Source organism: Erpetoichthys calabaricus, chromosome 8 (genome assembly GCF_900747795.2).
Source record: "Erpetoichthys calabaricus chromosome 8, fErpCal1.3, whole genome shotgun sequence".
Classification (NCBI taxonomy): domain Eukaryota; kingdom Metazoa; phylum Chordata; class Cladistia; order Polypteriformes; family Polypteridae; genus Erpetoichthys; species Erpetoichthys calabaricus.
In genome coordinates, this window is record NC_041401.2 from 195,019,090 (window position 1) to 195,031,597 (window position 12,508).

At 41.5% G+C, this 12,508-nt stretch overlaps 1 protein-coding gene across 2 annotated transcripts in view; it reads left to right on the forward strand.

Moving 5' to 3' along the window:
• Nucleotides 1-11,519, forward strand: part of epb41l5 (erythrocyte membrane protein band 4.1 like 5) — a 126,604-nt gene extending 115,085 nt beyond the window's left edge. Inside the window, exons 23-26 of one of the 2 annotated variants that reach the window (XM_028808051.2) lie at nt 1,247-1,324; nt 1,552-1,602; nt 5,676-5,809; nt 9,484-11,519. In XM_028808051.2, coding sequence (XP_028663884.1) covers nt 1,247-1,324; nt 1,552-1,602; nt 5,676-5,809; nt 9,484-9,550 — 330 coding nt within the window. In that variant the 3' untranslated portion in view covers nt 9,551-11,519. The remainder of the gene's footprint in view (nt 1-1,246; nt 1,325-1,551; nt 1,603-5,675; nt 5,810-9,483) is intronic. The other variant, XM_051930313.1, reaches the window with a different exon arrangement.
• Nucleotides 11,520-12,508: the final 989 nt, after the last annotated feature.

The following is a 12,508-nucleotide window of genomic DNA, read 5'->3' on the forward strand; positions in this document are numbered from 1 at the left end:
AGATAGATAAAGATGTGTGTGTGTATATATATATGGATATATGCATAGAGATTTTTCAGATAAGGTAGACTGACATTTCAAAGTAAGGCTGTTGCACTAAATAATTATTGTGTTGGCACATTGTCATCGCATTGTTTATGCACCACCATGAGGATGATGCCAACATATTGATTGGCATATGTAAGTAACCGTTTCACCGAACTGTATACATGTGACAATAAGGAAGCTGCAAACACTACCGGGGAGAAGATGCCATTTTAATTTCTGTAGCAAGTAACATAATGTAGAGTTTCTGTGGAGCTGGAGCTTATCCCTGCAGTAATTTGATAATGGGCCTGGACATCACTACTCAACAAAAATGTTTAACTGGTTGTAGGAGTTTCATTTTAAGATGTTTTCTTTTTCAAGTTTGCAGCAAGAATATTTTTTTTATGCACATAATGTTTAAAGCATGTCTAATATGTGTGTTGGTATGCAAAATATCTCTTCAAATTTTTGCACAAATTCCCCAGTTGTATAAGGGAAGACCACAGGCCCTGTTCTAAAAATTTCTCCCTTGTGGAACTTTATTTAGTGACTGTGCCTGCCACTTTATTACTAAAGTTCCCTCTGAGGCATTTTCAAACTTTGCATGGGTATGCTGTGATGGACTGGCTCCCTGTTCAGGGATTCATTCTGCCTTGTGCCCGAGGATTGCTGGGATAGGCACCAGTTTTCCCCGACCCTTCTCAGGATAAGTACTGGATAATGGTACTGGCATGCAAAGTTACTTTCCTCAGTTGATTTATTCTGTGAAAATCTGTTTTGAGCCAAAGTTTTTCTCCCTGTAGAATTTATTTAGTGAGCACATCTACAATTTGTTGCACTCTGGGCAGCACTGGACACCCCTGCCAGTACGTATTGTATGACTTTTATTTTCTGTATTAGGCTGCAGTCTAATATGGAAAAAGATGATCCGCTATGGCAACCCCTAATGGAAGCAGCCGAAAGAAGAAGATTAGGCTACAATCTCAATGTATATTATTTGTTAGATGTACTTGACATTATAGCACTCCGCTCTGTATACACAACAAGCAGGCTTAAATATAAATCATAATCGCCTCATTTTTAGACTTGTAGTTTTGTTAATTGAGCATGTTCTGCATGATACTCTTATAGTCACAGGCCCTCTATTCAGATATGTTTTCACACCCCTGCTTGGATGTGTTTTTCTGTGAGTTTCAAACTCTTTTTATTTATCACGCAGGCTCAGACTGAGGAACTGGACAATCTGATTTCATCCTTGACCGATAATCTCATTGACTTCACGGATTCCACACCTCTGGTAATGAAATGAGTAATTAGCCCAAACAGCAAAGTGGACGAGGGGTGGAGCAACTGATCAGTATAAATGGGCCTTTTAGTATAAAGTCGCCCCTAAGAGACGCTCCAACTAAGGCTGAATTTGGAGCTCATTTAATGATCATTTAGATTTGTGCTTCTTACACTTTACACCCCCTTTACGGATGTGATCGTTCCCGCACTCATCCCAGCTCTTCATTTTTCTTTAAGGTACAGAGTAAACCAGTCACCGTGCCAAGGTGGATCATCCCTGCAAAAAAAGTAAGTGTGATCTTACGTGGCGTCCCTCCTGTCTGTAGAGAATGCTGTTTTGCTAATGTATTTTTAGGGGAAATTGTTCATTTACTCCTTGCTGGACACATTTCAAAAGTAATCTCGAGCTTTTTCTCCTTATGCTCATTTCACAAATTCTTTTCTAGATTCATGTCAATGATTTCTGCACAAATGACATCTCACAAATAACATCTGTTATTTTGTGTACTAAAAGGCATATTCTGTCTGTAGTAGCATGGAGGCCCGGTGGTTAGCCCTGTGAACTTGAGCTTCACACTGTCAAACTGTTACTTTCTCTCAGCAGCTTAAAAGAAAACGGCAAGATAGTATTGAGTAGGACCCGAGTTTTTAAATCATGCTTATGCTTTTTTGTGTTAGATGATTCCTGAAGTGTAAGTGAAAGCTTTGACGTCTACATGCCCACTCAGAATCCTTCAACTTTCTTCTAACTCTCCCAAATCAGGCATATCAGTTTTTAGTAAAGAATGTCCTGGCCCATTAGACTGGACGAGCATTCCCCCCATACCCCCCACCAAAGTTTTGCTTCCCAGTATTATTTTAAGGATAGTAATAGACCGCTTCAGGCTGAACACAGACAACTATGTCATGTAGGAATCTGGAGAAATATGAAATTAACTAGAACAGATTGAGATCACATGGTGTTACTTCAATTGCACTAAAAACATTTTGCTGCTGATTACCATTTGCATCTGATGTTTGTCGTTTCAGTGTCCCACAATAGTCAGCCAGCTCTGATGCATTCCACTTGCCCTATTAATGGTTTTCCATTGTTGTACTGTCACCATGTTTGTCACTGACGGCACTAGGATTAGCAGAGAAGAAACCTAAATGTGAATGCAGAAAATGAATCTTTAGCAACAGGCCGCACTTCATGGATTTGTATGCTTGAAGCATGAGGTCAACCAGCTGGCCATAGCTTGGTGCTCTGTACTTGCCAAGGAAGTTCTTAACAACATCCTTGAACCTCTTCAGTGACATCCTCTTAATCTTGGCATCAGTTGTTCATAGAAAGATTGTCTCAAATATAGAAATCCTTCTTCACCTTCCTTGTTGATTGCTTTCAGAAAATTTTTCATCAGTCTCTATTTTAAATAGATTCTGTAGAACTTTATTTGTCCCCAGGGAAAAATCTGGCTTTTTACTGAAGCTCTGGCTTCGCTACGCGCCTCTGTGAAGAGGGGGGCTGAACGCACTCCAAGGAGACGCGGTCTTTCCTCCGAAACCCTCTCTTAAATGGTAATACAATGGGAAACAAATAGTTTCTTTTTTTTTTTTTTTACCTCCTCTTTGTTCGATCAGCTGCTGCCTTGCCACATGATCTGCATCTCGTGTGGTGCTTCAAACGTTTAAAAGTCTATACAGCACCTGTCCTGAGACTGCCTTGTCTCTCTTGTCCCCCAGACATCCTCAAACACTATGCAATCTTTTTTCTCTGTTCCTTTATTTCACCAAGTAATATTTTCCGTTTTTGTTTGTGCTAATGCAATCTTTACTCTAATTTTTTTGAGACTTTCGAATTTTCCTACTTCCATTATCTCTAACCTGCTCTGCATGTGTATCACAGGACTTGCTTCCAAAGGTTGTAAGTATGACGTGACTTGTTCATCTTGCGGGACGTGAAAGTGTCTCTCTTCCAAAGATCACGTCTCATCACAGGAAAGAAGTCTTGTATCGTCACAAGATTTTCTTTATAATTATTTATATATATATATATATATATATATATATATATATATATATATATATATATATATATATATATATACACATACATACACATACACTAGAGGGTTCCACCCCCTGCTCGCTTCGCTCGCCAACCCCTGTGTTTGGTTTACCAGATATACAATACAATTTATTTTTTGTATAGCCCAAAATCACACAAGAAGTGCCGCAATAGGCTTTAACAGGCCCTGCCTCTTGACAGCCCCCCAGCCTTGACTCTGTGAAAAGACAAGGAACAACTCCCAAAAAAAAGAAACCCTAGTAGGGAAAAAATGGAAGAAACCTCAGGAAAGGCAGTTCAAAGAGAGACCCCTTTACAGGTAGGGTGGGCGTGCAGTGGGTGACAAAAAGAAGGGGGTCAATACAAGACACAGAAGAGAACAAATCCTCAATACAGTATAAAAATAAAAAATATTACAAGTATGGAGCAGAATTTAACAGGAGAGGATATCCCATAATACGATTTGGATTTGTTTTAAGTCCCGGAGACCTCATTCATCAAGCTGCCTCCCCCATTTTGCCATTCCACATCTGAAATAGCGCTAGTCCAATGAAAGGACCCCTCATTCCCACGTCCCCATTCATCAGGGATGACTTTACCTTAGGCAGGCAATCTACAATTTAAAGAGATTATTTTCTTGTGAATTGTTACATATGCATTATTTTCACTTTTACTTTAAAAACTTTTTTAAAAACAATACTTGTTTCTTTATTTCCTGCCCCACGCGTGGTTACATCTCTTTCTTCCCAGACTTATAATACTGCTCGTGTTGTGAAGGGTGTTGCGGCTGAACATACGCTAAGGATGTGCCTTTGGATCATTTGCTGTCTTTTTGCTGCTTGCTAGCTGCCTCTTCTGCCTGTCGCATGTCGTTGTTTTAAGAGCTCGAAGCACATGATGCTTGCCTGCCAAAAGCAATCCAACAACTGCTAGCTTAGAGGTCTGTTGACTTGTTTTAAATGATGGCTCACTGCCTGGTCTCGCGTGACGTCGTAAAAGCAATACCTGTCTTTTATTTCCGGCCCCGGGCGCGTTTGAATTCTTTCTTGCAGGATGTATAACGATGCTCACGTTCAGTTGGGGTTGCTGCTGTCGCCCTTTCAATCATTTTAAAGCCTGTACAGCCGCTGTCCTTTTTGCTACGGCCCTGGGACAATCTCTTGGCACCAAGTGTCATGTTTACAGTCACCGCGAGACGCACCATGGCAAGTCTTCCTGGTCTCGCGGATCTTTAAAATGTCTTTCGAGATTATCACGTATCGTAGCCTTGAATTTGCTTTCCATTCCAGGATTTTCTTTTATTTATTTATTTTTCATTTTGCCGATGTGCTCACCTCCATTGTCTGTCAGCGACTAAGCGAGTTTCTCTCTCCTCCGAGGTTTTGTTTTACTGATGTGCTTGCCTCGCTTGTGTATTAGCAGCTAAGCAATATTCTCTTTTCTTGGCGGTTTCAGTTTGGCGACAGAATCGCTTTCTTTGAGCTTCATGTTGTAGCCTCGCACTTCCGGGCCAGACAGACAGATCCACACACTTCCACACATAGATGGATAGATAGATAAAGATGTGTGTGTGTATATATATATATATATATATATATATATATATACACAAACACATAGTATGGTCTGAATCACTAAAAAGAAAAGAAAATTTAAAAGAAAAAATGTCTGACTTGGCTATCACAGCGAGGCAGTATTCAGGCTGTTGGTATAACGGACCCCCAGTCATGTTTCTTGACGCCTCTCTATTGAATGATTTGTTAGCTGAAAGTCCTCGTTATCATGGAGAGGGTATGTAGTGTTGTTCATAATGGCGCTCAATTTTGTTTCAGTTCTCTCCTTCACCAGTCACTCCACAGGGATCCAGAGTGTGTCCCATAGCTGAACCTGCCTTTTTAATTAGATTGTTGATTTGGTGGGCCTCTCTTGAAGTGATGTGACCAGCCCAGCATACCCCACTGGCCGTTGCAGATGTGAAGGATGTCACTCCCCACATTTAATGAACTCGGAAGATAAAAAAAAGTCTGCTCTGCCCTTTCTTCTCTAGTTCCTCTGCATAATGAGACTAGTCCAATCTGTCACTGAGATGGACTCCCAAGTACTTGTAGGAGTGCACCACTTCTACCTCCTCTCCTTGAATTGTGACCAGGAGTAGAGGCTGTTTGGCGCAGTGAAAGTCAATATGCAGTTTCTAAGACCACCTCAAAACTGTTAGCTCAGTCATTGTCATTGTATGCTCACTGTGATGTGCAGCACATTCTTTAACAGGAGTTGTTGATGACGTCTGTGGGTTTTCTTTTTTTTACACCAACAGCAGAATGAAGGATTCTCCAATGGCCTCCTAGACAACGCCTCCCCAACATTCACAGCTGCTCCGGCGACCCCTGAATCTCTGCTGCTGACAGCTGGAGCTCCGTCAACTCCAACCAGAACAGCCACCTCTGTGAGGTAAAATCCATAAAGTTGATCTGCTAGAGGCCAGCTTACCAAATGTAGTTATGAGTGCAGGTTTGTTACGTTCCCATGAGTTAGTCATTTGATTGTTTTCTAACATGTGGTTGGGTGTGTCTGGTGGACTAACCGCTCATGTTGTAGACAATTGAACTATCTGTCGTCATATTCCTGCATTTAATGGAATGTGTTGTTTAATGTTGTGCTTTGATTGTTCTCTTGGTTTGTGTTATCACAAGCTGATAACTCTTTATGTATATACAATACGATATCCGTTACAGTTCAAGAATTCTCCATCCCATTTAATTCAATTCAGGGATGCAGGGGGCTTATGCTAGCAAAACTGAACACAATGAAAGACGCAACCTTGTATGGGGTGCCAGACCACTGCAGGTCTACTTCTGCCCCCAGTCACTGTCTGTGCAGAGTTTACCCGTGCTCCCCGTGTCTTTGCTGATTTTACTTTGTCTATTCTGGTTTCTTCCAAACATCTCCAAACTTGAGCATATTAGTTTAACTGCAGATTCAAAATTACCCCATGTGAGTGGGCCCTGTGATGGACGGACACCCCATCCAGTGTTGTAGGAAAGTCTCGAGACCCCTTCACTTTTATCACATTTTCTTATTTTGCAGCCTTGTGCTAAAATCATTTAAATTACCATATTTTTCGTTCTATAAGACGCACCTGACCATAAGACTCACCTAGGTTTAGAGGAGGAAAACAAGAAAAAAAATATTCTGATCCAAACGGTGTACTAATATATTTAATAAAATATAGCAGAGTAGTATTTCAACCATGTAAAGTCAACAGCGGTATTAAGAACCATCGTCACTGTCATTAACAAATAAGGAGACACTTTAAGGTTCATGCACTCTTCTAGTTTTCTGGAAACCCCAAAAAACTCCTCATCACTAGTGTCAGAATTTATGAAGCTCAGTTGCTCACAATCACTGATGTCACTTTCATCTCTATCTTCATATATGATACCATCTTCAGTTCCATCTAAGGCATTGATAATGGCAGCTTCCACCTGCAGCTATAGACTCTTCAGTACGCGAGCGATTCTCCACATTAGTGTTCAGATCTGGACAATGCATGTGCCCAAAACATTAACATTTGTTTCTTACATAAAAGCCAGATCGAATTTTATTTACTTACTTCCTACAGCATAAAGTCACAAGTAGACTGCAGAGCTTTCTGTGTTTGATCGACACGGGCATGCTCAAAAAATACACGTGTAATACAACGAAAAGTGCACGCTGACACTTCAGTTCGCAAGCAATGGTATGAGAATGCAGTTAGACTTCTTGTTTCGGCACATGCACCGTTCCTGATCTAAACACTAGCGTGGAGTGTCACTCGCGTACTGAAGAGTCCTATAACTGCAGGTGGAAGCTGCCGTCGCTGTACTTTGTATATAAGAGCCAGATCGAATGTTATTTACCTTGATTTATTTACTTCCTACAGCATAAAGTCACAAGTAGACTGCAGAGCTTCCCGTGTACATATACAAAGTACAGAAACGGCAGACGTGCGACGTGCATTCTTTCTCCGATGTAGAACCCTCATCATCGTCATCTGAGTTAGGTCAGGTAATACACATCACGGACAGTCTGTGACGCAGTATTTGCTCCATAAGATGCACCCTTCTTTTGGTGGGGAAAACAAGTGCGTCTTATGAAGCAAAAAATGCGGTAATTGTCCCCTCATCAAGCAACACTCAGTACCCCAGAATGACTAAACAAAAGCAGAATTTTAGGAATTTTAGCAAATTTATTAAAAGTAAAAAGTCTGAAATCTTAGATTGACAGAAATATTCAGGCCCTTTACTCAGCACTTAGGTAGCCATTCCATCCTGGAGTCTTCCAAGGTCTGACACGACAAGCTTCACTAACTGAAAATGGAGACTTTTGAAAATGCTCTCTAGAGCTGTATATTCCAGTCTGGCTTAGCATTGCATTCTGGATGACTGAAAACGGAGATCTCCGAAAGTGCAGGCTCTAATCACACTGTGATTGGTCTGTGTTTATCACGTGGCCCTTCCCTGATTGGGTCCTGCATATTACTTTTTTCTCCTCCGCTTTGCTCCTCTTATTCTCATTTGTTACTCTCCATAACAATCCACCTGATCATCCAGTCCTTTTTTTTTTTTTGTTTTTCATATTTGCCATTGCTGTGTAAACATGAGCTGCAAATGATTATCTAGCATGGAGGTTCACTTTGTCTTCTTGGTTCCGCTAATGTGCACGTGCCCAGTGTGGGGAGCGTCTACTTCATAGGCAGTTTTGGTCGTATTAGTGTGGCCAGAGATGCTTTTGTAAATGATGTGAAAACAGTAATGTGGACGGAGATCACTTACATTTAAAAGAAGATTTTAGACTGAAAATGTAGTGGTGTTGGGTCTGCAAATTTGGCCCTGGAGGGGAGAGTCATAATAGCTGCTGGTTTTGTTATCTGTTTGCTTATTTAGACACCAGTCCTTACAACAACATATTTTATTTAATTTGATGGCATATTGGTGTTTTCATTCTGCCATGTTGCCTCATTCTTATATTGTAGGTTTTTTTCCTTTCCAAGGATATGTGGTGGTGCTTTAAGGTAACTTCTGCAATAATAACATGGGGGCAGTCAGACACCTAAGGGAGAATTTCACACTAATGCTAGAAAGTCTTCGTAGTTAAAAAATAAATAAATAATAAATTGAGTAAGTAGTGTGGTGGCCTTTAGGGGCCCTCTGATCTCGACTTGATGTTATTTTGATGACTAGCATGAACAAGTGTGTTGGGCTGAATGGCTCGTCCTCGTCACAGTTGTTCTCACATTTTAATGTCATCCAAATGATTTGCAGCCTTAAGTGAATGAGCAGTTCCCATTACGTCACGTTTTAATATTTTAGTAAACCAGGTGAACACACACAGGCATAAATGGAAACAAGTCAGATGGAGAACTGCTGGTTCCTTTGTCATTTGTGTCTTTTTGCTAATAAGCAGCCATTAAAGAGACCAAAGTAAGCAATGAACAAGCAAGACAAATAAAATAAAGTTTTGAGCACTAAATGATTCAGCGAGAATCAGTTACTGATTAAGAATTGGAACAAAAACCTGCAGCCACTGCGGCCCTCCAGGGCCAAATTTGGTGTAAAGCATGAAGTTCAGCGAGAGTCTGGCCTCGGGTTTATTTTGTGTATTTTACAGAAGATCTCGATTTGTTTGAGTTGGCTTCTTAAGATGATGGCTGGTTGTTCATTTTTTGCTCTGTCTTTTCAGTCTCCCAGTCACTTTGTCATGGAGATGTGAGGTCCTTGTTTTGTCCTCAAGTGCTCTGCTCCACTCTCTGGGGTGGTCTCCATTATTCTGTACTTGTATTTCTGCTGTTCTCAGTTCCCATGATGCTTTGCTCCCTCTTCTTGAAGTTGTTTTTTTTCTTAAGCGCCCTCTAGTGTCTGTCAGTGCTTGAGTTTTGTTTGGTACACTATTCAGATTTTTTTAATCTATACTGTAAAGTTTATGATGATAGGACTCTTTAAAGATGTTTTAAACAATCATTCATTTTGGATCCCTACAGAATCTGTAACACGATAAGACAGGATTGTGAGAAAACCTCTTTTGCAGTCCCCGATATCTTTTATTATTTTTTTTGTTAATCTATTAATTTTTTCTGTTGCCCCCAGTGCTGCGAAATCAGAGACAAAAGACGTGTCATCAAAGCCCAAACATCTTCTGACGACTGAACTCTAAGGAGAAGACGGACTTGTCTCAGTGTTTTCTCCTCCGCTGTCTCTCTCTACTGTCACTGGATTACGTCCACACAGGCCACAAAAGACCAAAACGTTAACGTGTGGAAACAAACTGCGGAGATCTGTTCAAGCGAACTAACACGATATAACTAAACGGTGTTCCAGGTATTGGAGCACAGAGGCATCTGCACTAACCGAGGCCCCAAAGTGGAATGTGGCGAGCTGCGCACAAACAAAAGCAGTTGGGCGGCGAGCCATCGGTAGGTGGAAGAGAAACATGAAGGATGGACGGGTTCTTGAAAAGATTCATCTCATTCCCATTTATTTATTTACTTAATCATCCCAACTTGTGCTTTATTTGAAGTCCTCTTCCACGGAGACGGAGTACGGACAGGCAGGCCGCGTAGTCTGTGAAGTCGGGCACACGTGACGGTTACGGTTATTTGAGGTCTTCAGATATTCGGCAGCTGTCCTGATTTACATTTTTGGTAGTTTAACCTCTCAGTTTTATAAAGTGAGTTTCTTTAAATACAGAGCTGCTGCCCAGGCACGAGCGTTCAGTAATTTATATTTTCCCATTTAGTGAGGGGGAGCGCAAGATCTTATGAGACGACCGGTGGTGAACACAAAATGTGACGCGACCTTCGATTTTGCCGGGTCTTTTATTTGCCTCAAATCACGTCTGTTCATCATATGTTACAAAACCGCTGTGCGTTAGCCGATATTTAAAGCACTGTGACGTTAAATATTAACTGCCATTCTCACATTATATTTAGTGTATATGTAACGTAAAATATAGAGGTTTATTATTTTACATTTTATAACTTTCATTGGATTCAATTCAGGTTCTGCTTTTAACTCGGATATTATTACGTAGCAAATTATTTTTAACAGATGAAAGTTCATTTCTACCTTGAAATACTTTTGATGTATCTGTGCCTGCTGGTGGGCTGCTGTGTTCTGTGACCATCACATTAGCAGAATCCCACTTGTATCGAGGGAGCCATGAAACTGGACTTGAGAGTGACGGACACTAAGAATTGTTGAATTATGTTCTGCGCTTTCTCTTCACTTCAACTTGTTGTTAGATGCGGCTGCCTGCATGAGGTGCGAAACAAAATTAATGGGATGTGAAGTCAGCCTGCCAGCCAGTTGAGGAGGAGTGTGCCAGTTGTGACTGAACTGTGAGCCCACAGCTGACATAACTTCAGAACCTGGAGGATCCCGGCTCGTTTATTCACGTGTCGAGTGCGCTTATGTAGTTTTAAGTCCTCTTCACAGGCGTTCTTGAAGACAAAGCTTCATTACAGCGGCTCCCCGAGTAAAACCCAACTTATCAGCTTCATTCTTGTTACCCCACACCAAGCAAGTGCCCATCGAGTCGCCTGCCATGTTGATGAGTAAACGGCACACGTGAAAGGAGCTTCGTCAAACTGTTACGATCCCCACATAGGGTTCTGCTCCAAGTCAGCACATTGAAATTTGTGTTCGACGATGATCTGCAGTCTGCGCTGTCTACTGTACATCTCACTGGTCCTTACACTGGTCATGTTTTGAAGTTGTCCGTTTGTTTCTTTAATTTACACTGAATATGCAAACCCAGAGAACCTGCTGAACCCTAACCGTGCGAGTAGCTGTAAGCTGTGTGTGTTGTGAGAGATTGTGCTCCCTGCAGGCTGTTGACGCCCTGACACTTTGGCGTGGCCCTTGCAGTTTCACGCTTTAGCGCTTTTACCTCTTGATATAAGTGCAATTGGCCGAATCTCTCTAGTGAGCGGTAATTTATTTTTTTATTAAACGCACCAGGGTTTTCTATGTACATTTCACAATGTAGCGTAGGCCATATTAGACGACGCTGCTCTTTTCTACTTTTGTATGGATGTTGGCCAAGATCTGACCTGTAGAGTTCCTGCGGTTCTTTTTTGTAAGATGTAGATTTTCTTTTAAAATAAAAAAATATTTGAATCGTTTGCATGTGAGACAAATTATTACAGATGCTGTTTGCCATCTTAAACTAAAAGATCAATGGCCTCCGCGACAGCAGTGACCTGCACTTGGTGGGCTGTTGACAGGGGGCTCCATGATATGACTTTGACAAGAAGGAGCTGTCCCCCATTCACCCCATTCTGTCCATCATATAGTGCCTTTCATGCTGTGTGTATTTGTGCAAAGGCTTACACAAGAACTAATAACCGAGAACACATGATGGATTTCAGCTCGCCGAATGGATTGAAGTGCCAGGCATATATCAGATACCGAAGGTTCATTTTGAAATTCGACGCAGTTGGAATTGGAGGTGACCTCCAAAACTGGACCTCAAATTGGTCAACTGGCAGGAGACAAAAAAAAAAAAAAGAGTCCAGAAAACAGGAGATTGGGGTCATGAGTGGAGACCCTCGGAGGTCCCTGACCTTAGGTAGACCTTCACTCCTTCTCATTTAAATTAATGACATTGATTTGGGTAAACTTGGATTTAGGGGTTTATGTTCACAGCTTGTTCTCGCCATTTGAGCAATGCACAGAAGCAATTAAAAAGGCAAAATATGTCATAAAAACTGCTGGATATAAATCAAGGGACATTACACTCGGGCCATATACGGTATAAGACACTAGTGAGGCCACTTCTGGAGTGTTGTGTGCCGTTCTGGTCACCGCGGTGCATAAAGACAACGCAGCACTTGACGCTGTGCGGGTGAGTGAGAGCAACCAGGTGCATCTGAGGACTTCAGGATGTGTCCTACTGTGATAGACGTGGAGACTTAAACCTGGTGGTCCTGCCTTGTGCCCAGGGATTGCTAAGATAAGCTCCAGCTGGCCTGGATAAGACAATGGAGGGGTATTGTCAGACTGAGTAGACGGCGTGGAGACCTGATTAGCTCTTCACGGTCCTCCAAGTCATTAATAAAGTTGATCCAGCAGAATTCTTCCAACTAATTTTGTACTTGAGGACATCATCTGT